The sequence below is a fragment of the Aphis gossypii genome, chromosome 2 (genome assembly GCF_020184175.1).
Source record: "Aphis gossypii isolate Hap1 chromosome 2, ASM2018417v2, whole genome shotgun sequence".
Taxonomy (NCBI): domain Eukaryota; kingdom Metazoa; phylum Arthropoda; class Insecta; order Hemiptera; family Aphididae; genus Aphis; species Aphis gossypii.
Genome location: NC_065531.1, coordinates 41,304,061 through 41,330,770, shown reverse-complemented (window position 1 = coordinate 41,330,770; position 26,710 = coordinate 41,304,061). Strand labels below are relative to the sequence as shown.

Sequence of the window (26,710 nt, the reverse complement as noted above, 5' to 3'; positions counted from 1 at the left end):
GACGTCATTTATTTTTCTATACGTCACACAGACTGAGTCTGACCCGGGATTAACACATTTGGGCGATGAGCGACGACGAAGGTTTTAAAATCACAGTTGTTGACATACCGGTCTTAAACTAAGATAATAGAAATAACTGATAAAAATAACAACATTTTTCTTTAACAAATATATAACAATTAACAACTATTAACTAAGTAATCGCCCATGACATTTGGTTTTTTTTGCATTTATGTTTTGAATGTAACCGTTCTTGGTGTTTAGAGAACGCTCATCAAAGGCATTTGAGATGTTTGGAAAAACGTCACTTGCCCTCCTACGATCGCTGACCCGTGAATTCCGGCACGTCACATCCGACAGTAAGTTGCTCGAACGTCCTCTAATGAGGTTAATACTGTCCGAATACCGATCAAATCAAGTCACCCCGGCGCAATACTGTCGCGGTCCCGACGAGATGCTGTGGGTTGCTGATACATACTTGCAATACATACGATCGCAGCGTATATGCCGCGAACTCAGCAACAAGCATCAGAGACGGGAAAAAACCGTTCAAGAAACGGCGGATATGATTGGTTTTAGACTACCATCATCAACAACGAACGACAAAGACAATTAAAATGATGTATAGTTGTTTTGTCTGTATGTATATAGTATTTTGTGATGATCATTAAAGTGTTAGGAAATTTCAATGTTTTCTTTTTTATTTTAACTTGCTCTCTTGTTCCTGACATTTTTACGGCACCTCCATACCGCGATACCATATTATATTATAATATAATTACACTGGGAGACGGAAAATGACCACGGAAAAAAACCCAAATTAAAAAACACACGCCGGAAAAAAAAGTGCTATCATTGTAATCTTATATTATGAAATATTTTATAAACTGTGGTTTATTGTTAATTATACAATGGATTTACAATCATATAATATATTTTTAAAATAATTTCATCATATAATTATTTAATAGAACATAGCGACTGCCCCAACGAAAAAGGTCGTATCTCACTTTTACGGATTTTTTTTTTTTTTGATTTTTACAAAATTTTAAAAATACAAAATATTCTCGTTTGTGGTAACGTAATAATAACTAATAATTATAATACGAGAGATCGCATAGTCTAATAATTAAATAATATAATAATAATAAATTGTTAATTTAAAAAAATAACTTTCGATAAGTAGTCTATAAAAAAAAAGTTAAACTTATTTAAGCAAAATCAACATTTATTAAGGGTTAATTAATAATCATTGATTACATTTGTTTCATTTGAGACATTAATAAAATGGTGTCAAAACGATAGCAATCAATAGTTAATACTATTAGTACTACTAATACTAGTTTTATACAATAGTAAATTGTTGAATTATAAGGTTAATTATAATAATAACTTGTAGGCTATATCTATACATAAAAAATTAAAATTAACTTAACTGTATAATAATGATAATTAAAAATAAAAAGCTAAGTTAAAACAATATAAAATTTAATTGAATTGCTAAAAAGTATGTATGTATGTACAATAATTTAATAAAGTATTATATTTTACTACTGTGAATATTATTTAAAATATGTATCTATAAATAAATGTAAATATATTATGTATAATATATTTTTTGGGGATTTTTTTCCGGCGTGTGTTTTTTAGTTAGGGTTTTTTTTCCGTGGTTATTTTTCCGCAATTCAATTTATTTATTTTGGGACTTGGCATAATTATATTTTGTCCATGTGGTTAACGAACACGTTCATGTTGGCCACCTTTAACATAATATAGTTTATATTTTTTAGAAATCATACAAAAAATCTTAAATCCCCTATGCTGGCTGTACATAAATAACTGTTTAGTAGTAAATACGTATAGAAATCACTATTGCAGGGTTGCACAAATATACCTATACAGTTCTATATTTTAGAGCCATTCTTACTATGTCCGGTTAAGACTAACCGGTAGAAGTCTATCATATAATTCATGATAAATTCTTCCGGTTAGTGTTATCAGGCACTAAGAGAAACATTGTAAGAACGGTCCTTAATGTGATAGTGTGATACATTAATAAAACTATCGAGCAGTCAAAAATTTTTTTATTACAGATCAACGAATAGGTAAAATGTTAAAACAATTCATCCCCCCTCCCAAAAAAACATGATCAAATTGTACCATTGTAGGGTTGCAGAACATAATTTAACATCAAGCAGTGGTGTGCAAGTTCAGGGACGGATAGACAAAAAAAAATATTAAATGAGACAGCACTTGGGCATTAATTATTTAAAAAATGTACAATACTGTAATGGAAAGGAGCAGGATTAAGAGGTCCCAGTGAGCCAATCTACACCTGTCCTGTAGGGGTATTCTAGTTTTATCAATAAAATCATTTAATCACAATTTTACAATTTTACAAATGCAATCCTCATACGCTTCTTATAAAGAATTTGTTTTAATCAAGATTCTAGATAAGGGTGTATCTTATATAAACATTGCATTTTTTAATACGTTTATCTTCAATTAGTAGAGTTTTGTGAATTATAAACTAGACACTTAAAAAATGTTATCATTTATTTTTAAGAAGCTTTATTACAAATACTAATATTAATTAATATAAAATTGTTTCCTTAACGTATACATTAAAAAATAGTTGTTATGAAAAACACGAGTTGCAATGTATTTAAAAAAAAATTTGTCTTTATTAACATTAAAATAAAGTTTCCTAGCAATTTTCATTTCAAGTAATTTAGTTTTTAGATTAAACAACATAAAATTACCTTATACTAGAATAGGAAACTTATGTTACAACATATGCCCTAAAATGTTGTGACAAATTAAATGTGTCCTCATATTTTTCAAAATTAATTATATTACAAAATCATTCTATGTGAATACACCATAAATTAGGTAGTCAAAATTAAATAACACTTCAATGGTAAAACTAACATGAGTTAGTACTTAGATATAAAGAACATAATCATATTTATATTATTAGTTAAAGAAATAAAAAAAAATATCAATCTGCCGCAAACATATGATAATACTTTAAAGTCAAACAATTAATTTTAATAATATTTATCATCAGTTTTAAAAAGGATTGAATTTGGGGCCAGGTCCTGACATATTTCTTGGTCCAGAAGGTCTTGGATATCCACCTCCACCCATATTATTTGAAAAAAATGAATTAGGAGGACCAGAGTTATCATTACGCCGAGAAAATGAGTTGTTTCCAAAAGAATTTCCTCCGCCACCACCACTACTATTTCCGCCAAATGAATTGTTTCCAAATCCGCCAAAGTTTCCACCGTTGCCTGAATTTGGTGGTCCCATGTCATCCATACTAAAGTTATTACCACCAGAACCTGGACCACCTCCTACAGGTCCATCCATAAATAGTTCAATGTATCTGTGTTGCATGTATGTCTTATCCTATAAATTCAAATTGCATAATTTTCATTATTAATTACAAATTATTAATAATTAATAACAAAGATAATTTTACTTTTGACATAGCTCTCATTGCATCTTCTTTGTTACCAAATTCAACATTTGCTTCTCCAGATGGTCGATTATTATTATTGAAAAGAATGCGTATATCAACAGGTTCCAATGGTTCAAAAAACTAAAAATATTTAACAAAATATAATATGCAAAAAAATGTATATATAGTAAAAAAAAAATATAAATATACTTACTGTAGCAATATCATCCTCATTTGCTTTAAAAGGCAATCCTCTCATATGTACAACATATAATGGTCTACTAGGTGGAGCATTCCAGTTATTGCTATTCCATCCGCCTCCTCCGCCACCTCCACTACTACTGCCCATCATACCTTGGCCACCACCACCTCCTCTTGGTCCACCCATACTTCTACCACTACTCCATGGATCACCACCATTATCATAACCATTATTTCCAAATGACTTCATATTACGTCCAGTCCTCATGGGCATATCAAAGTATCGTCCGCTACCGCCACTGCCACCGCTACTAGCAAAACGATCCATTCGGTCATATGGAGTTTGTCTAGGTCTTCTTTGCAGTGCTTGATTTCGAATTTCCGCTAAACTACTGCGGAATATCTCAATATATCTAAAGAATCATAAAAACATGAGTAATTTATAAGGTATTATGATTTAAAATATTAAATACAATTATTAAGATACCTATGAGTAACTTATAGTAGAAATAATTAAGATTTAATTTAATAATAATAAAAAAATAAAAAATAAAAAACAAACCACAAATAAGGAGGAGCGAAGGATTACCCTCCCGGCCTCCCTTTGTTTAACTACATGTGATTATATTACCCGCCAATTTTTCACCGGGATAATTAATAAAGGAAGACACCCCACCTGTGTCCTATTTTCTCCTTGTGTTTCTGCAGAGCTTTCTCTGCATTCTCTCTGTCTACAAATTGTACAAAAGCTTCCCCCGTACTCCGCCCCGTGAAGTCGGTTGCTATGGTTATACCGTCTGATGTCATCTCCAACCCTGTTGCCCACAATACAACCAATCATAGATAACCCAATCATTAGCACAACCAAAAACACAAAAAGTTCAATTAACAAAAGGTAAATATTATTAAATTTGAACATTTTAAAAATTTGAAGACAAGGCAATTCATTAAGATCATTAGATTGTTATTATTTAAACTTGTGATATTTACAAATTAGAACAATTAATACCTACTCATTTTTAATTGTCTATAAACTTACACTTTGGGAAAATGTTGCTAGTTACTACTTTTAACTCCAACCAATACAACTACTTTAAAATGGTAACCTATTAATGGTTAACTATGGTCAAATAGGTTATTGGTTAACACTATTTTATACTTAGAAGAGCATAGTCAATTGGTTAAATCTATACAAAATAAAAAATTATTTGGTGTAACACCACTCAAATGTATTATATTTTAAATAAATTAAAAGCTTTACCTAGTGAAATTGCAGTTAGAAATAAAAAAAAACTGTTAAACAAATATCACAAAACTAATTTTAAATATAAATCTTATTGAATCACCAAGACAAAGCAAATTTATAAGTAACCCATAAATTAGCAAGAGAAAAAAATAAAATTCAATCAATATGTTACAAAATTAAATAGAAAAGTATACCTTGGAAAAATTGTACAATATCATCCTTAGTAGACCCAAAAGGAAGACCTCTTAAGCGAACACAATTATCATCTAGTACACTGTCAAGTGTGGAACCAGTTTTTTTAATAACCCATTCCATTTCTGAACGTTTTGATCGAAATACTATAAAATAAAAATTTACACATTGTTTAGTTTTAAAATACATTTTTAAAACTCACAGTCAAAATTAAATTTCATTTATCAATATTACAGTTACAAGGGGTATGATACATAGGACTATAATCGAAAACCTTAACGGTGATCTTCAAAGTATGTTTCTAGAACAGTGGTTGTCAACTGGTGTGCCGCGAGAAATATTATTAAATAATGAAAACAGTATTTTTGGTGAAGTTGCCGAAATTGTTGTGGTTGTCAAGTGCGTGAAAAATTGTGATGTAAAATAGTATACCGTAAACCAAAAAAAGTTGAGAACCACTGTTCTAAAAGTAAAAATTTACCTAGCACTATTTATCTTAAAAATTAAATAATAATCAACATTTTCTATAAATAAACAATAAGTATTAACTAATTTTGCAACAAATTTTCAAATTTTTTTGAATTCGACTTGTATTGAGAGTTTAAAAATAGAACATATTTGTTAATACACATGTTCACCAAACAACTGTTTTTTAAATAGCTCAGTACTCAGTAATTAATGTACTCTGTCCTGTTGTGTCTAATAAATCAGAAGTTATAGCATTATAACATTTTCAGTTATGTCAATTGGTGTATTAAATATTGATGGAATAGCTCTCTTCCTTAACCCAACCAAATGTCTTTTAACCTATTGGAAGTTAATTATTATAGAAGTATAATATTTATTTAAACATAATATTATTAAAATATTATGTAAAATGCTTGATTTTACTTTTTCCATGTCATTAGGTCTACTATAAATCGTTATCAAATCTTCATTAGAAAAATATTCAGCAAAGATATAAACTACCTTACGATTTGAACTACCATTTACTTTTCTAACAATTTGATTCCAAGAACAATTATCAGTCTCAAACTTTAAAAAATTGAACAGGTTTACTTTTAAAACTTGAACACAAAATTACCAACGTTGACGAAGCATTTTAAAAATAAATGATGAAAATTAACGTAACCAATGTTATGGACAATGGATGATGCAAAGTGAATAAAATATAAAAAGTTACTAAAAATAAATTTATTTCAATATGTTACCAATAAATTCAACCAGAATGCGCTAGTTACAACAACTGTACTATTATAAACATTTGAGAACCAACTCACTACAACCCTCCAGTCATATCGATTCCAGTCCTGTATAACTTAGTCCATGGACAGTAAATATTGACTAACTTTTTTTTTTGTGTGTAACATAGTTATAAAAAAATTATTTATCTATAATTGTTAGTGTTTAAAATGTCTAATTCAATCAAGTAAGTATTATGAGAAAAGAAAAATCCCAATCATTGTCTATTAATTGAGAAAAACTGAAAAAAATCAATAAGATAATGAAAATAACCAGTTTTTCAAAATATACTGCCTCATAAGAGAGTAACTTTAAGCTGCAGTAGCAATAGGTGTGGTAGGTATGCTAAGTTGTATACTCTTAATTATTCCAACAACCACCCAAGTTATATTTTGCTAAGATAGACAATGAAAAATAACTTTTAGTAGTTGTTGAATGTAAGAAATAAAATAAACAAATACTAATAACAAAAACTAATTTAATCTAGTGGTGGGATCCGAGTGAATGAAACGAAAATAAGTTTCTGCTTGAAGATAATGTTATATGAGAAACAAAATTAGTTTTTTTATTAATTCACAAAGCTTACTAATGAGCTATTAATTTATGAACTAAAATGTGTATTTTTCATAAAGAAACCTTTCTTCTTTATCTTCAATTGAGGGTTCTACTATTTAATTTGATAAATAAAGTATAAGCCATATTTTATAAATACAATATCAATCGGTAAAACTAATTACTAAATTATTATTAAATATAATTAAGTCTAACCTTCAATGTAACGATTGCCCATATGCTCTCGATCTTTTTTAAGAGCAGCCTTAAGATCTTCTTCGGATTCCATTTCAACATATGCTTCACCACTAGGTCTTCCTTCTCTAGCCATAGTCAAATGTACTCCAGCAGTTCCATCTTTAACTTTTGCTTCACCTATATTATTATACATAAAATTGATTAGATTAGGTTACATGTAATTTATTTTAAATATGAAACTATTGCATAAATTTAACTACAAACCTCTAAATTTATAATTTAAGTTTAAAAAATAAACAAGAATTAACTTAAATGTTAAATAATTAAGGTATAAAAATATAAATTAAATGAATTGTATCACTAAAAACTAATATTCTAAGAATTTATCCAAGTATCAGCTAAAAAAGTATTTACTTGGTGTCTTGGTACATTTAATTTTATGGTTATGTTTAAGAATAAAAAGGTATATTTAGAGGCAGACTAGCCCATTATCCTGCAGAATAGTAGGTCCTTCATCAATGAGTGCCAAGAGGCCATAACTAAAGAAAGTTGAATATCTAAAGTCTCAATTTTTCTCAACCATGATTTCTGAATTTGATAATACAGTACCATAGTGGCAATAAAAATTTGTAATGTACTAATGTTATTATAAAATCTTTTGTATTCTTTAAATTTCTATTTTACAGCATATGCATACTTATACAAAGCTTAGGAGTACATTATAAGTTTATCTTCAACTCAAGTCAATCATGAGCATGCGATCAGTTAAAAAAAATCAAGAACTAAGTACTTTCTTACATTTAACATTTTATATATAATAACATTTAATCAATTATTGTTTGTGTTTGGCAACGACACTAATATTATTTCTTTTTCTTTTTTTTTTATATAATGTGTATATGTAGCCATCATTATTGATAATTTTATTTGCGGATTTACCATGGATAAATGAATTCCACTGATACCCATATCTTCACGATGAAAAACAAGGTAATTTTAAGCAGGAATACAGTTTTTTTATTTTTTTTGGTTTATGTTTTGAAACTAGATTTGCACCATCACTAAATTAAAATACATATCTAACCAAAATAAAACAAAGAACAATACTAAACTAAGTATTGTTTATCACAAAAAAATATTACATTAAATTATGTAATTATGGAATGAATAAAATATTCAGAATATGTATCATAGATGCGTACTTATTGTTTCTTATTTATAATTTAGTAAAATATGTGGGGAACAAACAAAAAAAAGTTGAATGAAGAAAGGTTAGGTTAAAGTAAAAGTATATTATGAAAAAGTATGAATGATGTGTATTCTATTCACAAAAGAGTACACTAATTTAAGCAAGGTTTTTATATATTACTGCACTTCTACCACAAAATTGTAAATGGTCAGAAATTATCACTGATAGCCAGGATGGATATTATATAAAATGTAGTATAAAATTTAATCAGCTTTTGTCTGCTAATTAATGTAATATTATATGTGTAATATAACTATTATATTTTGTTTTTAACATACCTAATATGCTTAAAAATTTGATTATATCATCAGCTGTAGCTGACCATGGTAGGCCACGCATCTTCACAACAAATCCTTCATTAGACTGACCATCATCTTCATCAGTTTGTTCATTAGATCTTTTTTGGTCGTCATTTATTTGTGGTTGTGATGATGGTTGTTGTTGCTGCTGCTGTTGCTGTTGTGGTTGTTGCTGCTGTGGTGGTTGTTGTTGCTGTTGATTCATTGTATCTGTATAATGATCACTAGAAAAAATAAACAGAAATTAAAATATGTAGGTGAACATGATTCAAGATTTTCAAGGAATTTGAGTATAGAATTCATAACAATTAAAAATCTAACATGTAATATAACAGCAAAATTAACCAATCCATATCGGATAAAGACCTTGATAGATTTCGATAAGTATCAATTTTTTTTCGTATAAAATATTTATGAATTATCAAGATATTAACTAAGTACAAAACTTTTACTTTAAATTGTTTTAGTTTCATTACCTTTTATGTTAATATAACTGCAGCTATTATAATATATAGTATTTAGAAATAAATTAGGATTTGGATTTAAACTATTAACTTTAAAAAGATATATTAATCATATTTATGAGAGGTACGTATCACATCAAAATTAAAAACGGCTCATGAAAGTACACCGAACAGGTCTACTGACAAAATTAGACTTTTCTATCTAGAAAAACCGAAGTATAATTTCATAATAAGAAATGTAGAATTAACCACACGTCCGTACAATGATCAATGGCATTTGGCAAATAATAAAATGAAATAAATAAAGAGGGATCAAACTTGTACAAATTTTAGACAAAATGGCTGTCCCAAGCGTTTGTTTATACCCAATTTATATCATTTTTTCATCCATGTATTATTACTTTCATATCCATGATAAACCGCAAATTCAAATTTTTACTTCCGATTCCATAGATAATAAAATAAATTCTATTATCTATGTCCGATTCTTTTTAAAAACAAATTTATTATTTATTAATTTTATACATTTTTCTGTTGTTTGATTTCAACATTTTATAATGTAATACAAATTCAGTTTCCTAGTAATTTAACTAAATTCATAAAAGCGAAGCATAAAATAATTTTCTTATTTAACTTAAAATGTACCTAATGGTTAAAATGCAGTTTACCAACCCCCTTACGATTTTCAAATTGTTTTTTTTTAAGCGACTTAAATAATCAGTAATTCTGATAGTGTAATTTTTTACCAGAAATAGATATCTTCTAAGACCATGCCAGAAACTATTATTTTAGAAGTTATAACTTATAACCCTCTAATTTCTAAAGTTTGCGGTTATATGACAAGTATTACGTAGGTATTGCGCGTTCAATAATGCTCATCACAGACATCACATAACATATTATACAACAGTCAACAGCGAGCGCGTAGAAAAAATGTTATCGGTGATTCCCAGGCGATTTTACACAAAAAATTGGAGAATATTTTCGATTTTAATGTCCAGGCGAGGACAATGATCGAGTGGAGCAACGCGGGTATCACTTTTTTCGCAATAGTTCAGCCCTTAGATTAATAGATTATACATAAACTATAACAAAAATAGTACAATATTATATTATGATTATTATGAAGTACAGCATATTGCATAATCAGTAGAGCGTAGATTTATATGCATTGTTCGATTATAATATGATCGTAACTATTAACTATAATATTATGTAGGCTCTCTGCCTCTCTAGTCGTAACCATGGCTAAATATAAATTTTAATATTTATCCATGGTCGTAATCGATATTATTTTCTTATCTTAGTTTACGTAGTTTTATTTTATTTCCCCAATTATTGATCTAAAACCTAAGGCCATATTTGGAAAAACCGTTAATTCCTATAAGTATACTTATTAATTTCAAAACTATAAAAATAGGTATAATATATTTTTCATACATCATAATAGACAATAGTACCTACTACCTACCTTTATGTTTAAAAAAAAAACAACGAAATATGGAAAAAAAAATTTCGATTTTTTTAATCTTTGTCATGAAACTTGTTGCGCTCATGGACGTAGGTAGGAAATATTTTCGGATTTTTATTTGTGTAATTTATTATTATAAAGATTAAATTTAACCAAAAATATTAATAGTGGTGATATATAATATGCTGAAATTATTGAAGATATAACTTACAAAATAAAGACTTGAAATTCCCATGTAATGCTCATAAAGATAATATCCTTCCGTTGGTAGTCAGAAAATATAAATGTATTATAAATATAATAATTAATAAAATTTTATAATAAGTGTATAGATATAGTAAATTATATTAATAAATATTTAATAATGACTAGGTATTCTCTATAGCAGCGTTTCTTAAACTGTGTTCTGCGGAACCTTAGGGTTTCACGAAGATCACTACAGGCAAAATTAAAGTGCTTTTTCAAAATGTTCAAGAAAATTACTTAAAAAAATCTAACTAAAGATTAGTAGCGACTAGCTGGAAAATTTTTTTTACGCATTACAACTTATGAAACAAAGTACAAAGTCTAATTATAGAGCTATAATGACTTATTGTAGAAAACTTAATATAAGTAGCTAAAAATCTAAAATAAAAACGCAGGGGTTCCACGATTAAAGTGAACATAAAAAAGGGTTCTACGGATAAAAATTTAAGAAACAGTGCTCCACAGTCATTTATTCTCTAGTAGGTAATAAATATATATTAGATTCTAAACAGAGCAATGAATGTATTGATTTTACTTATTTTACTACCTATCATTATTTTTTGTAGTGTTTTTCATCACCTATTGGAAAAATAAAAGTTTTTCGATTTCCTTAATTACTTATATTAAGGAAATTATCAAGTTCATATTGCAATGTACATTTAAAAAAGAATCACTCTGTATAAAGTATTTGCATTCATTTTCATAGCATAAGGAATACTAATAATTCCTTATACTATGTTTGCATTCTACAATACACATATCTAGGTGCAACTCGCGCAAGACCTAAATCAATTAATTTCAAGATACTCCAAAATCATAATATTCACAAAATTGAAAATACCATATTATTTTTGTTCAATTTATGACATTTTATTCTGAAGGAAATTCCCTTTCTTTTTTTAAGATAAAACTGTTTAATAAACTATACTCTCAGTGCTCAGTCTGACACATCTATCTCTTCTATCTAAAACTCATTTTACATTTTAACGTACAATGGAAATCATTTAATCTGTTTTCTGTTGTATAGGTAATAAATAATAACATAACATGTGTATTAATAATTTTATATATATTATATATAGGTATGTACACAATATGATCAACTGTGCTAAATATTAAAAATAATACCTAATTTAATACTTAAATTTAAATTTTTATATATTTAATTATTTTAATTTGACTTTTTTTGCAGTGGTTTTTTTAAGAAATCGTGGTATCGAGTACTATATTAATATGAGAATTAGATAGTTTATACGACAAATAAATTAAGAGAAATTGAAAAAGAACTCTAAAAAGAAAAAGGTTTCCATATTTTGCTGTACTTAATAATATAGATAGTAGAATAAATGTAGAAAAATTTATAAAATTTAATTCAATAATTATTTTTCAAATATTATAATATTAATTAATATACTTATATAATATCATGATACATTTAAATGTAATGCGTTTTGATTGAAATTAGCATACTTTTTTTCTGTATTTAGTTACAATTATTAAATTATGATTCTATTGAAAACTATGAAAATAGATAGTGTTACAGATTTTGATAATTTCGTTCATCAATAAGCGATCCAACTTACAGTTAGGTAAATTGTTTTTTATGTCTGTGGATTGTACCGAGTTGTCCGACCCGAGACCGTGATCTATTATACTATTATAGAATATAGATATTATATTATATTATATAATATTATTATAGTACCTATACGGTTTTTGACTTGTTTTTCTGTAGTACTATGGTGTTTGTTCTTTGCTATGGTGGGTGGGTAGTAATACATTTTTATCAGTATCAGATAGTAATTGATAAAAAAATAACTAGGATATCATTACTAAATTGTAAATACTTCCACCTCAGGACTCAAGTAGCTCTACTTCGCAAAAATTATAAAATACAAAATAAATAAAATATAATATGCTATTTAAATTTTAATGTTTCAAGTTTTTAAATTTCTATAGAAAAACAAACAATTTTATGATTCGTTATTTGCATTATTTAATGTACGTTTTAAAATGTGAAAAATAAATAAAATATCTTATAACCATGACTATCTACAACATCTATATTTTTGATCGAATGGGTACATTATTATATCATACAAACTGGAATCGTCTTAAACAATCGGGAATGAGCAGTGAAGAAGTATACTTAGCATTTTTCAATTTTATCTGATTAAATTTTAATATATATTTTTTATCTATGTTATAGGAAGCCAAATTGATGTATGGTATGTTATTTTCTATCAAGTCATTTGTTTCTAAAATATCACCACTTGACCCTAAACGTGGATTTTTGTGTTACAAGACTAGTAAATATGCATTACATTATTATGAGTCTTTAACTGGTGTTAAATTTATTTTAAATACCGATGTCACAGTGAAAAATGTCAGAGATTTATTACACCAATTATATAAAGAAGTAAGACTTACAATTAATAATTGTTAATAAAATTACAACCAATTTTATAAAATTTTGGTAAGAGTTGTATATTATGTAGAATAATTTACATAATAATTTTAAGCAAAACTTAATATATGATATGTATTATTTGCCAAAAATTAAGTAATAAGGACATAACTATTGTTTAAATTTTTATCAAGTATAAATAATTACATGTTATTGATAGAAATTTGAAATTTGATTAATTTTTTTTACAGATTTATGTGGAGTATGTTGTAAAAAATACGGAATGTGAAATGGGACAACCTATTGAGAGTGAATTATTTAAATTTAAACTCGATCAATTTATAAAACAGCATATGAAAAGCTTACAATAATAAAAATATAATTTTATGATATAAAATAATGTAAGCTATATATTTATTTGAAACTGGAAGTAATAAATTATTTAATCTATTTAATTATCATTTATCAGCCTTGTGTTTTTTTATTATGACTTGTTGGTGTCACTGTATTACCTATTATCCCCTCCATTATTTATTGTAATGTATGTAAACAAATTTGAATTATAATTTTTGTATGATCCAAATTTTAACTATTTATTTTTATGATTTTATTATCCAGGAACTCTGATATGTTCTTAACTCCTGTTTCCTAATTTCTAAATTAGAAATTTGTGATTTTAAATTGTTCAGCAATCAGTAGTATTGGCAGTGCTAGAAGTTACTTTAGTTTTTCATTATTGATTATTAATTTTTTTAGTACTGTAAAAAATTGTATTGAAACATTAGTAAAATTAATTTTTCATACTTGATGTTAAATGTTATCCAATCATGTTTAATTGTTATTATATTTGTACATTATATCTAATGGCCATATTTGTATAATGTAAATCATTTTGTTTATGTAATTTGGTTGCTATAGCTATTATACAGATACTTATCTTTAAAGACATTTGATTTTTTCTAAAATTGGTTGAAATGAGTTCGTATCTTGAATATAAAGTAAAAACTAATCAGAATTATACAACTATTGGCATTAGTTATCACCGACAACTTGGCTTATTGGCGATATTATCTAATACTGAAAATGACGAAGCACAAATTCTTATTTGTGATGAATTAGTGAGTAACTATAGTCTAAAGCAGTATCATTGTGTAGTATTTTTCTTATTATTATTCTCAGGGTGAAGATTTGGACAACTCTGGACCAAATATTTGTAAAGGTCACATAACTTCCTTTTGTTGGCATCCCACTCAGCGTACCTTAGCTATTGGTACAAATTCTGGACAAATATATATATGGAATGGTGGCTTAATAACTGCTTTAGACTCTGTACATGAAGAAACTATTGTTTTTTCCAAATGGTCTTCACTTGGTGGATGTTTAGTAACTGGCGACCAGGTTAAAAAGAATTGAATTCAAACCAAATATTTTCTTTAAAACTAATACTAATAATTTCAATGGTAATTCTGTTTGTTATATTAGACTGGTATCATTATTGGATGGAAATCTGATAGTCGAGGATTGCTTAAAATGTCATTTAAATCAAATATTGGGGCCAATTTAACTAATAATATTTCATTTAGAGCTGGAAAAGCTGCAACAGATATTTCTAATTTAGCCAAAATGGCAGTAGCTGGTGACCAAAGTGCTTTAGATATATTCAGTTCTTGGCGACCTCGTACAACTACATCTCATGGCCCACAAACTGTAACTTCAGATAATATAACATTTTACTGTGCTACAGTGTCAGGTAAATATTTTAAATATCAATTTATAAGTTATTAAGTCAACAGTTTTTTTTTTTTTGTAGAATTATATTATTTTGATGAAGATGGAGAATTCAGCATTGTTCTTTTACCTAAATCAGTAATTCTAAGAATTTTATGTCATGATTCAAAAGACGTTTGTATTTTAGTATGCAAGGACTTAACTGTAGCTTATTATAAATGTAATAAAAATGGTTCTCTAAGTGAAGTTTCAAAGGTTAGTTTATATGATTTATTACAATTAATTGAAATTATATATAACTACATGATCACTGTTACTAACTTATTTAATGATGTATTAAATTCTTTGATTTCCCTAATTTTATGTTATATTATGAATTAACTACATAATTCAATTAAAAGTAATTGTTTGTAAAATATTCATGATCTATAATAGGTTAAATTAAATGGATTGAAAGAAGATTTGTGTATCATTTGGGCAGGTCCATCTTTATTAGCATGTACAACAAATGATGTGTCTATTCGTTTCTGGGATATTGAATCTGGCAATAGTTATGTATTAACTGCACCAATCTCTTATACATCCTCATTTCCCAAACAAACATTTGTGAATATTTCTTACTCAGTTGAAAAAGGTAATTATTATTATATATGTAACTAGAATTATATATCTACTTAATTTAATACCTAAGTATAAGTAGTAGCTACTTGAATTTTTCACCAGTTATTTAAATTGAAATTTTCTTTACGTAATTTAATATTCAAAATATTTTTGTAATTTGTTTTTTTTTTTTTTTTTTAAATGTCGATAAAATATTTTTTTGAGAAAAATTTCTAGTTGTAGTAACTTGAAAAATATATCAGTTGTTTAAACTGGAATTTTGTATACATGATTTAATTTTAGGGTAGTCAGGTTTCATTAAAACATAAATCACCTTTTTCACCCCCTAGTGGAAAATATACACATTCTAGGCTGTCAAATCATCACCGTTCAGAATTGTTTTTCATATATTAATATCTATTATTGTATTCAAATTTATATCACATCCATTATAATGACCTACTGTAAGTGTGAGTTCCACTCCGACTTACTTTAAATTAGAGTGTTAACCACTTAACCTCCCTTTTTTTTATTATTATTGTAATTTTTTTTATTTAGGATTATTGTGTGGGGCAACAAATGTTGGTAATATTATTATTTGGCGTTTTGAAGAAGAAACTGTAGACCAATGGAATATTCATGGTTCTTGTAAAATTTCGGATACCATAAAATACTGTATTTGGAGTCCATTAAATTTAGCAGTGCATGCAATGAATGGTATTTATATTTTACATGAACATTCATTGTTGGCAAGTTATAAAGAAGACGTAGCTATTGTACAGACTTCAGCAAATGATCTTAATGTGTTTTACCCTAGTATAAATGAATCATTTAGTTTTAACTCTAATCTACAAGTTATAGGTCTTGCTTTGAACAAAGAACATATATGTTTATGGAATGGTAATAAATATAGAAACTTATGAACTTTTTTTCTTATTTATCAATTTTATTTTAAAATATTAAAGGTAAATTAATATCAGTTTATAAAATTCAATCTAAAGAAATACCTGCAGTAGTTGGAACGTTCAATTGTGATGTGCAAGACGCGTGTATTTTTGATAGAATTGTTATTGTTGCTGAAAATTGTGGAAAATTACAAATAAGAACATTTCAGGGTACTATTAAACAGACATTGGATGTTGAAGCACCAATTGTCTGCCTTACTTTAAATACTTGCTATTTAGCTGCTATCACATTATCTGGAGTTGTTCATATTTGGGATTTAAATAGAAGGTAATTTAATTTGTAAATTAAAATAAAAGTGTATTATATTTTGCTTTTTTTGTTTTTTACTAAAGAGAAGCAAAACTAATGTGTAAACCTAAAGATATAACCTTAAACATAGATGATTATGGTGAAGCTATTCAGTTACGTTTAAATAGTAATGGTACAAAAGTATCATTTACTGCAGCAAACTTAAATTTAGTACCAATGCCACGATTATATGTTTGGGATCGAGATTTAGATACAATATATGTGAAACATTTTGAAAAAGGTTTAGATGTTGATGAAATGTATGTAATATACTGATTATACGTAAAATGAATTATATATTAAAATAATTTAACCTATTTTTGTAGACAATATAATGATACAAGGTTTATTGTTTCTCATTATTGGGATACAAATGAGCCAAATTTATTATTTTGTGAAGCTAAAAGTATTGAAAAAACAGAAAATCAACTATTAAGACCAAGTTTATACACATTATCAAATAAACAAAAGAAAAAAAAAATGATTGGTTCCTCGGTATGTTTTATTATTTTTTCAGTAACTCATTTTAAAATATTATTTTTATTTGTTAAGGTTATACTTAGTATGTTCTTTATTGAACAAAAAGGTTTAAAAATTCAAGATATTATACATTGTCCTGATCAATTTTGTGCAATATTAGGACTTGATGCTCCGTATTACATAACATTATGCAAACACAATACAAATACAGTAAATTAAATATTTTTATGTATTTTCTATGAATTAAAATTTTGTTAATTTTATAGAAAACTCGAGTCAAGCGTAATCTAATGAAGGAATTTGAAGGAATCGAAGATTGTAATTCTGATATTCGAGCAGCTATTATAAACTTTGGTTATAATTTATGTCTTGGAGATTTAGACCTAGCTTTTAATTTTATCACCAACATTAAAAGGCAAATATTATATATATCATGTACTTCATAATATTTTACAAGGTACAAATATTTATATTTTATCTTCTGTACAGTCCTGCTGTCTGGACAAGTTTGGCTAAAATGTGTGTAAAAACAAAACGTTTAGATGTAGCTGAAATATGTCTAGGTCATATGAATGATTGTAGAGGATTAGCCATTTTGCGTTCAATAAATACAGAACCAGAACTGGCTGCAAGAGTAGCTTGTCTTGCTGTGCATCTAGGAATGTATGTAAGTGTCAATTTTTCTTATTGGTATTTTGGAGTATTATTCTTTTTTTTTTTTTTATTTAAAATGTATTTTTCCAGGATGAAGCTGAAGAATTATACAAATGTTGTAATCGTTATGATCTTCTAAATAGATTCTATAGAGCAAGAAATCAAATAACAGCCTCTTTAGATGTGGCTGAGACAAAAGATCGTATACATCTTAGAAATACATATTATAATGTAGGACGTAATTTGGAAAATAAAGGTGATGTAGCTGGGGCAGCTGCTATGTACTGCAAGTCAGAAACACATAGTCTTACTATACCAAAGATGTTATTAGATGATCCAGTCACTTTAGAAAATTACATAATCAAAAATAAAAATGTGTAAGTTCATTTAAAAAATTTGAAAACTATATCTATTTAATTAATTCATTTTTAGACTTTTATTGAAATGGTGGGCTCAGTATTTAGAAGGTAATGGTGATATGGATGGTGCAATTAAATATTATCAACAAGCAAATGATGATTTATCTACAGTCCGCATACTCTGTTATCTTGGTCATGTAGAGCAAGCGGCTCAGATTTGTATGAATACCAGCAATAAAGCTGCTTGTTGTCATCTTGCTAGATCATATGAAATGCAAGGACTCTATGAAGATGCTATAAAAATGTATGTTGATGCTACAGCTTATGTAAATGCAATTCGTTTGTGTAAAGTAAGTTGCTATACATTATAATAATTATAATATAATAATAATATATTATTTTATATTATATATATTAGGGGCGGCCAAACTGTCGATCGCGAACAATTTCAAAGTCGATCATGTTAGAATTTATTTTTAGGGCCACGTATCCTATATGTTACTTAATAATTATATTTTTTCAATGATAAAAAAAAATTACTGGGGAAGTCGATTCTCAAAGGTGAAGTATAGTATATTTTTAGTAGATCGTGACCAATAAAAGTTTGGCCACCCCTGATATATATAATAATATATAATTATAAGAATCCTAATTAAAATATTGCTCTATTACTTTTCAATTTAATATTGAAATATCAAAAAATTATTAAAATAAAATATTTTATTTTTGGTTTTAGGAGCAATTTTTTGATAATCATCTTTGGAATATTGCCTTATTAGCAGACGACAGAGAAAAACTGGGTGTAGCCGAGTATTTTGAAGAAATTTCACCTGATAAATCAGTTATACTATATCATCAAGCAGGTTATTTACATAAAGCTATTGATTTGGCATTTAGGTAAATAACTTTAATATTTATCTGGCATAATTTTTGGAAGTTTATTTCTAATGTAATTAGCTATATGTTTTAAGACTTTCATAGCCTAGTCTGTTGTTACTTTTTTTTTATAATTTTTTTGACAACATTTGTAAGTTTCATTAATTATATACTATAAATGTGTTAATATATAATTAATTTTAATTTTAGATATAAAAATTATGATGCAATCGTTACAATGTCTCAAGAACTGAACATAGAAGATGATTCAAGTTTGTTATTAAAATGTTCAAATTTTTTTATGAGTCAAGGGCATTATGACAATGCAGTTAATTTATTAGCAATGGCTAACAAAGTATTTCTAATTTATTTAGATTATTTACTTAATAATTTCTTAATATTAAGTTAATTTTAGTTCGAAGAAGCTGTGGAACAATGTCAAGAGCATAAAGTAATCATTACTGAAGCACTTGGAGATCGTCTAACTCCTCCATCTGATCATGTGAAGCGTACAGTTATATTAGAGAAATTGGCTGATTGTGCTTTAATGCAAGCAAACTACCATATAGCAGCAAAAAAATTTACCCAAGCTGGACAGAAGGTATTTTGTGTATTCATGTATCTACTTACACTTTTGTGAAAATGTTTTGTTTTATTATAATACTGATGTATAGTAGTCTAAAATAAATAGGGTAATTATCAGTTATTGTGACTACCTTTCTTTGTACGACATAATTTAAAAAAAATTATCAACCGTTGTTAGCAAAATTATAAGCATCATTTTTTAACCTTTTGACCTATCTTAGGTGGTAATGCATAACAAATTGAGGGATATTTTCATTTTCAATGTCAGAGCGAGTGACAACATTGGTCTCTAATTCCTTTTGAAAATGTTATTGGTTTATTTTATCTTTTATTGCCTATATAAGTTAAGTGCAGTCCTATCTTTAACTTTAACTAAAAAACATTCAATTTACCAACAAATGCCCTTAAGGTTACAGTTATTTGGTTAGGTAGTCACAATAACCAATAAGTACCATAAATAGTAGTAATGTTATATTTTCATCTTTTTCACAATTTTAATACTTTCTAATTCTTTTTGAATCAAAATAAAAACATAACTATTAGCAATTACTTTATTTTTTCACTCAGATTTTTATGAAAAATTTAAGTTTTGTAAAATACAAATAATTTTTATTTTTAATTATGTTTAGATAAAAGCCATGAAAGCATTATTAAAATCTGGAGACACAGAAAAAATTATATTTTATGCTAATGTATCTAGACAGCATGAAATTTATATTATGGCTGCAAACTATTTACAAACACTTGATTGGCAAGAGCATCCAGAATTTTTAAAAACTATTGTATCATTTTATACCAAAGGAAAGGCTCCTCATCTTTTGGCTAATTTCTACATTTCCTGTGCTCAAGTAAGAATTCTTGTAAATTACAATACTAATTAGTACAAGGTTTATCCAGAAAATAAGTTCCTTTTTCTACTATAACTTCTTGTGAATTTTGCATGGGAACTGTTTGATCTTCCCTTTTACAGCCAATACAGGGCATTTATGAAAAAAAATAGACCTAGTGATTTAAATTTTTTTTTATACATAAAATCATTTCTTGGTGGATAAAACTTCAACAACAATAATGAGATGAAAGAAGTTGTTAGCAATCACAGGTATCTTTCTATGATAAATGAATACAAAAACTAGTGCCCCATTATAATAAGTGTTTAAATAATAGTGGTAAGTGGCAACTATGTTACAAAATAGCTTAAGGTGCCCGGTGCCAATTCGATTATTTTATACGCAAAAATACGCTCTACGACAGGAATAGGGATCCTGTTCTGTAGAATCAACCTAATTTGATAATTTTATTTTAACTAATAGAGGGTAATATTCTACAGGCCGCATCAATCTCCGTTTTTCAATATTTTAAACTCAAACTTTATTATTTGTCTTCAAAAATTATACAATTTTAAGCAATTTTGTATAAATTATATTTTTCTATTATTTTGATTAAAATAAAAATCGGAGTTCAATGCGGCCTGTAGAAAATCTTCTTTCAAATAAAAATATAGTTACCAAAATCCGACAATTCCACAAGGCCTGAGAATTATTCTCGTTAAGGCATTTTTTTCGATATAATACACCCTATCAACCCCCTTTAAATAGGTATTGGATAGTAAATAAGCAGAAAAGTATTATAATTAAGGTAGTAACTAAACTACAAAATTTAATTTTCAAATTTTATAAAATTGCGGAAAATTTGAAAATCTGGCACCGGGACCCTTATTATTTATACTTAACGTTCCAATAATATGTTTTTTTTAAACGTATTTTTAACTTATTTTTATTGCCCAACAGAACTTACTATTTAAACATACCTCAAATATATCTAATGCGCTAAGGCCATAAATTTGTAGCAAGTTTAAAATTAAAAATAGTAAAGTATATTAATCAGATTTTACTTAACATATTTATATGCATTTATGAATTCAGTTTTTTTATTAAATTTAGATTCAGAGCAGATTGATAGATTTATTGATTTCATAATGATGTACTATATATTTATTTTATCTGTCCACCTTTCGGAGCAGTAAAAATGCTTTATTTTTCAATTTTTAGTAATGTTTTGGATAGAAAATAAGAGTTGATAGTTTGGAAAGTCAAAATATAAAAAAAGAAATTATGATCAAGTGGGTAGGTAACACTTTGATATAGGTACAGTAGGTATCGAGTGGACCTTGGACATAGAGTAGATCACTATAATGGGTAGATATATTAAATTTGAATCCAATGATAGTTATCATTGTATACGAACGGAGATGATTTGTCAGCCTAGGATATATATATTAAATTGGGCGATGAAAGAGGTGGTTTATGTTTTATTGTTTTAATGATCTAAATACCCAAAATTAAATCTTATACAAAAAATGCCGATTTAAACAACTGGTGTATGTTTCAAGTTTCTACGACTAGTAAATTTTAACTATTACAAAAATCTAAAATTATTTGATAGTAAATCGTTATTTATGCACGCATTTTTGATTTCGTAAAACTTTAAACTTTTGATAAAATTTTTAAAATTTTTGTAAGCCAAACTTATGGAAAATCTTGTATTAAATTGTCAACTCTAAGCTACTTATACAATATTTATAACCATTAACATAATATTTAAACAAGTAAACAATAAAATAACAAGCATAAAAGTATATTTATAAAACTTAATCTCATCCATATAATAATAATAGTTTTTAAATGTAAAAAGCAAAGTCTGGCGAAGAGATGAATTCATAAATTTCATAATGATGTGTTTTATTTATTTCTAAATAGGTAATGCTTAGTAATATTTTTAAAAATAACCTCAAATAAAAGGAAAACAGGAATTTTTACTCAAAACTACCTAGTGTTTGGACAAATCGATTTTGTTTTAAAAGTGGAAATCAAAAAGTAAAAATGAATAACAATAACAGTAAACACTAAAATGTTTACAAAATATTCGTTACCTATCATTTTCTACGCAGTTGAATTTTAAGTTACTTAAAGACATTTGAAATTTTTTGTTTATATATGTGGATAAAAAAATGTTGCTTGGTTCAAATTCTTGAGTTTAATACAAGATTCCTCATAAATTGTTTATTAATCAATTAAGTACCAAATTCATCAATATCATATACATTTTTTTATAATTAGAAGTTCATAAAATTTTTTCTTTGTATCTTAAATTTAAAAGATTAAATGTTCCATTCATATTTTATAACTGTTTGAAATTTAAATTCTCATGACATTGGATATTTCCTAGTAAATTACCTAACTATTTCTCCACAAACGATTTTTATTATTTTGTTGTAATTCAAAAACAAATAACCATAGATACTTGAAATTTTCCCTAATTTTTATATTATTATTTTCTATAAATGTTAATTTTTAAAATAATTTGTTATGCTTATAGTCAATAAAGATTACCCATAGTAAATAAAAGCTACCTAGAGTATTATTGTTTATTGATGCATTCTCTTAACTAAAGTATATTATACTATTTAATCTTGTATTGTTATGAATAGCTAGAAGTTGATGAGTACCGTAACTACAATAAAGCAGTAGGAGCTTTATCAGAAGCTTTAAAGGTGTTGTCTAAAGATTGTGATCAGTATAAAACACTAATAGAAGACATTGCAAAAAAAATTTCTTTAGTAAAAAAATTTCTTGATGTTAAAAGGTAAAACCATACTAGTATCTTCTAATTCATAATTCATTATTAATTTATTTTAATCATTATATTCCTTAGACAAATTGAAAATGGTGATGGTGATTCAGCTATGACATTATGTCGACAAATTTTGTCAGCTCCCAATATGGATATACTTAGATATGGTGATGTATATTCAATGATGATAGAATATTATACAGTTCAAGGTGATAATAAAACAGCAGTTCAATTAGTGAATGAACTTTTAGCTCGTACACAGCAAAAAGATAATTTGCTTTTCTATATTGATAAAGGTTAGTATTAAATATTTAGTCTATTATCATTCATCATTCTATTATACATAAATAACCTATTTAAATGAATTAATTAGTAGAAATGATTACCATTATTGAATAATTTATATACATTTATCATTTTTTTTGATAGAAATGATCATAGGCGCAACTAGGGGGGGCAGGAGGCTAAGCCCCCAAAACTACTCGTTCCCCACTAAAAAAAAAAATACTTCACCTTTGGTTTAGTTTTGAGGTGGGGCTATAAACAAGAATAGCTCGCCCTAAGATTTAGTGCTAGTTGCGCCACTGGAAATGACAAACTTTAAAGATTTTTTATTGCAAATAAACTCTGATTTATAAAATTTGTGGGATTATTTTGTCCTAGTTACAGTGGCTTACTCAGAATTTGTTTATGGGGGAGAATTACCATTTAGGTATATGTATAAAATGGTATTAATGTAATATTCCATAAAATAATTATATCTAAATGTTTTACTTTTGGGAGGAGGTTAACCCCTACCCCCTATCAGTACGCCACTGCATAGTTAACCTAGTCTCTTTTATAATGTGTACTTATAATATATTAAATGCATTAATACATTTACTGAATTCAATTGTACCTACTACCTATTAATTATTATGGTGTATTTAATGATATATTAAACCTAATACTTATGTGGACCAATGTTTCCCCACCTTTAAACTGTGAGAAATTTATATTTTTTAAATTTTATATAATATCTTAAAAATTATCTGGATCGTTAACCATTTATCTTGTTAATTTCTTTGAACGATGGGTATAATCTGTAGTTTATATGTTGCCATACAATGACTAAATATTCTCAAACTTCCACCAACCAGTTTTTCTTATTGTATTTATTAACACAATAGAAATAAGTATATAATAAATATATTAATGGCTTTTTTTAAAAACTGCTTTTCTGTCCTATTAAACAATGTGGGAATCGCAATAGATTTTTTGTGGAAAAATTAGGTTGCAGTATCAAAACGATTGAGAAGCAATGATCTAGATTTTTATTTTGTCATTGCCATAGTATTATATCTTTTAAAATATGTTTAATGCGATTCAACAGTTTTTTTTTTATGCTTTTAATAATTTTTATGTTCATGTATTAATGCTAATCATTTTATTTCAAAAATCAAATTTAACTTTTTCAAATGTATAAGTGAACTATAGTATAATAAATAATAATATATGGCTTGAGTTTGGTAAACTATTTAGTTTGTATATATATAATACAATTTATTACCTATTTTAAACTATACAATCAAATTTAGTAAATATCTATAATAGCTTAACAACAAATAGCTTTATAAGATAACATACGATAATTACTGAGTTACCTATGATATTTTAAGTGGAAACGTTTTTTACTAATGGCATTCCTAATATTTAATTAGTTTAAGTTATTCAACAAGTAAGTCACAATACCACTTCTTTGACTTAGAGTATTATTAATATAGTACCTACCTAATATTCAACGTTGTCAATCATATTTTTAATTTAATATGTTTAGATATATTTTCAGAACTTGTATTGAAAAATGTATTCATTTGTATAATTTACCTATATGAATAATAATATTGAACTATAATAACCTAATAAAATTCTCTTCAATTGAAAAAATGTTGACCTTTAATTAAAATTTCAAAATATGTACTTTCTTATAGTTTTAATTAGTATTTATTATTTATTTATAATGACATTCAATAAATAAAATTAGTCCATCATTATAACCAGTATTTAATGATAGGTAAAATGTTAATAAAATTATAAACAAAAAAGTACATCACTGTTAAATTTAAAATTATTTTAATCTTAAGGTATTCAGTTATTGCAGTAGAGTTATTATGTTTCAGTACATTTATATAACATTTACATTAATGTACTAAATGTCAATATTTTTTAATATAATTAAAAAATAAATTAGTATTGTAGAAAAAAAATTGTACATAGTGTACTTAAAATTATACAATAAATGTTTTTTTTTTTTATATTAAAAGATATAAACCAAATGACAAACATCAATAAAAAAACATACAAATCCTAGGCTCTTAAGCTTACTACGAGAATATATTATCATTATTTTTCTGAAGGCCTTATATCTTTTCACTCAAAAATCATGTTAAATTTTGAGGCATCGACCTAAATTGAGCTGATTAAATTATATTAATAAATAAAAATGGTATAATTTTAATTATCTATAAATTGTGTTTCAGAATTATTCTGAATATTTAAATTAGAATATATAATTAATAAGTATAATTACTGAAGAAAGAATACTATGCCACTATATTACAAATGCATTTAATGATCTGTCATTTTTGTTTTTAGAAATTCTTCAAAAATTAGGATTTCAAAAAGAATCTATTACAGAAAATAGCATTGATGAAGAAGAAGAAATCCCTGAAGTATAAATCCTCTGATGTTTTGAGTTATTAGTGTTAAAATAATAATTAGCATAGTCAAAACATTGTTTTACTTACTTATTAATTATTGTTATTTATGATTTAAGTTCTAACATTAAATTATACCAATAACATTATTTTATGTTTTTATAAAAACTTGAAGTGATCTCGTAATTTAGAATGTATCATCAATTAGTATAGCTGCATAGCAAATAGTTTAAAGTAAATATTATATATGTAAGATAATGAACAATCTTCATTGTTAATTGGTACTCTGTCTTACATACGTTTACAGGAAAACTTTGCATAGTTGTAGTCTACTGACTAGAGTTCAGATATTTAAATATTTGCCTCAAAATGTTTTCCAAACAACAAATGTTTTATGTGAATAGTAAACAATTGTATAATTTATGATCTATTTTTAGAAATATAAGATAATTTGTAAATTTTTTTGGTTTCAATTATAAATCTATTGAATTATGCACACATTTTGAAGATTAAAGATCATTTGTACATTTTTTTTTTTATTATTTCTTTAGAGCATTCAAATATGAACCTTATGTTTATTGAATTCTTATCATTGCTTATAAAATTCACTTATTA

At 26.4% G+C, this 26,710-nt stretch overlaps 3 protein-coding genes and 1 long non-coding RNA gene across 5 annotated transcripts; 3 read left to right on the top strand and 1 right to left on the bottom strand.

Moving 5' to 3' along the window:
• Window positions 1-2,538: 2,538 nt before the first annotated feature.
• Window positions 2,539-9,436, bottom strand: LOC114120421 (heterogeneous nuclear ribonucleoprotein F-like). Its single transcript, XM_027982323.2, has 8 exons — window positions 9,122-9,436; window positions 8,625-8,869; window positions 7,116-7,274; window positions 5,108-5,251; window positions 4,344-4,482; window positions 3,681-4,080; window positions 3,488-3,607; window positions 2,539-3,414 (listed from the first exon to the last, which is right to left on the bottom strand). Exons 2-8 carry the CDS (start codon window positions 8,848-8,850, stop codon window positions 3,073-3,075), a joined length of 1,530 nt encoding a protein of 509 aa, XP_027838124.1. The 5' UTR covers window positions 8,851-8,869; window positions 9,122-9,436; the 3' UTR covers window positions 2,539-3,072.
• Window positions 6,415-8,095, top strand: LOC126549730 (uncharacterized). The gene is made up of 3 exons (XR_007603844.1): window positions 6,415-6,534; window positions 7,784-7,883; window positions 8,003-8,095. It is a non-coding gene; the product is annotated as an uncharacterized LOC126549730 (long non-coding RNA).
• A 3,219-nt stretch (window positions 9,437-12,655) lies between the features above and the next one.
• On the top strand, window positions 12,656-13,698 carry LOC114120679 (trafficking protein particle complex subunit 1). Its single transcript, XM_027982664.2, has 3 exons — window positions 12,656-12,969; window positions 13,036-13,245; window positions 13,485-13,698. The coding sequence occupies exons 1-3, from the start codon at window positions 12,871-12,873 to the stop codon at window positions 13,602-13,604; spliced, it is 429 nt and encodes a 142-aa protein (XP_027838465.1). The 5' UTR covers window positions 12,656-12,870; the 3' UTR covers window positions 13,605-13,698.
• A 149-nt stretch (window positions 13,699-13,847) lies between these two features.
• LOC114120649 (intraflagellar transport protein 140 homolog) lies at window positions 13,848-26,625 on the top strand. Of its 2 annotated transcripts, XM_050199868.1 has the most exons (21): window positions 13,848-14,351; window positions 14,413-14,631; window positions 14,716-14,983; window positions 15,044-15,216; window positions 15,397-15,595; window positions 16,120-16,461; window positions 16,527-16,794; window positions 16,860-17,075; window positions 17,142-17,310; window positions 17,368-17,505; window positions 17,562-17,710; window positions 17,785-17,962; window positions 18,040-18,326; window positions 18,382-18,658; window positions 19,045-19,205; window positions 19,395-19,539; window positions 19,600-19,785; window positions 20,399-20,617; window positions 23,257-23,411; window positions 23,481-23,695; window positions 26,034-26,625. In XM_050199868.1, the coding sequence occupies exons 1-21, from the start codon at window positions 14,208-14,210 to the stop codon at window positions 26,114-26,116; spliced, it is 4,191 nt and encodes a 1,396-aa protein (XP_050055825.1). In that variant the 5' UTR covers window positions 13,848-14,207; the 3' UTR covers window positions 26,117-26,625. The 2 variants fall into 2 exon arrangements, with proteins under 2 accessions (XP_050055825.1, XP_050055826.1); XM_050199869.1 differs by lacking the exon at window positions 17,368-17,505.
• Window positions 26,626-26,710: the final 85 nt, after the last annotated feature.

Bases quoted from the DNA above. Each gene is read 5' to 3' on its own strand.
- LOC114120421 (XM_027982323.2), bottom strand. From the start codon at position 8,850: ATGAATCAACAGCAACAACAACCACCACAGCAGCAACAACCACAACAG. The intron at 3,608-3,680 runs GTAAGTATATTT...AAATATTTTTAG, and splicing joins ATGAGGATGATATTGCTACA to TTTTTTGAACCATTGGAACC. The intron at 3,415-3,487 runs GTAAAATTATCT...TTGAATTTATAG, and splicing joins CAATGAGAGCTATGTCAAAA to GATAAGACATACATGCAACA.
- LOC114120679 (XM_027982664.2), top strand. From the start codon at position 12,871: ATGACTATCTACAACATCTATATTTTTGATCGAATGGGTACATTATTA. The intron at 12,970-13,035 runs GTATACTTAGCA...TCTATGTTATAG, and splicing joins CGGGAATGAGCAGTGAAGAA to GAAGCCAAATTGATGTATGG. The intron at 13,246-13,484 runs GTAAGACTTACA...TTTTTTTTACAG, and splicing joins TACACCAATTATATAAAGAA to ATTTATGTGGAGTATGTTGT.
- LOC114120649 (XM_050199868.1), top strand. From the start codon at position 14,208: ATGAGTTCGTATCTTGAATATAAAGTAAAAACTAATCAGAATTATACA. The intron at 17,311-17,367 runs GTATGTTTTATT...TTATTTGTTAAG, and splicing joins AAAAAATGATTGGTTCCTCG to GTTATACTTAGTATGTTCTT. The intron at 23,412-23,480 runs GTAAAACCATAC...TATATTCCTTAG, and splicing joins AAATTTCTTGATGTTAAAAG to ACAAATTGAAAATGGTGATG.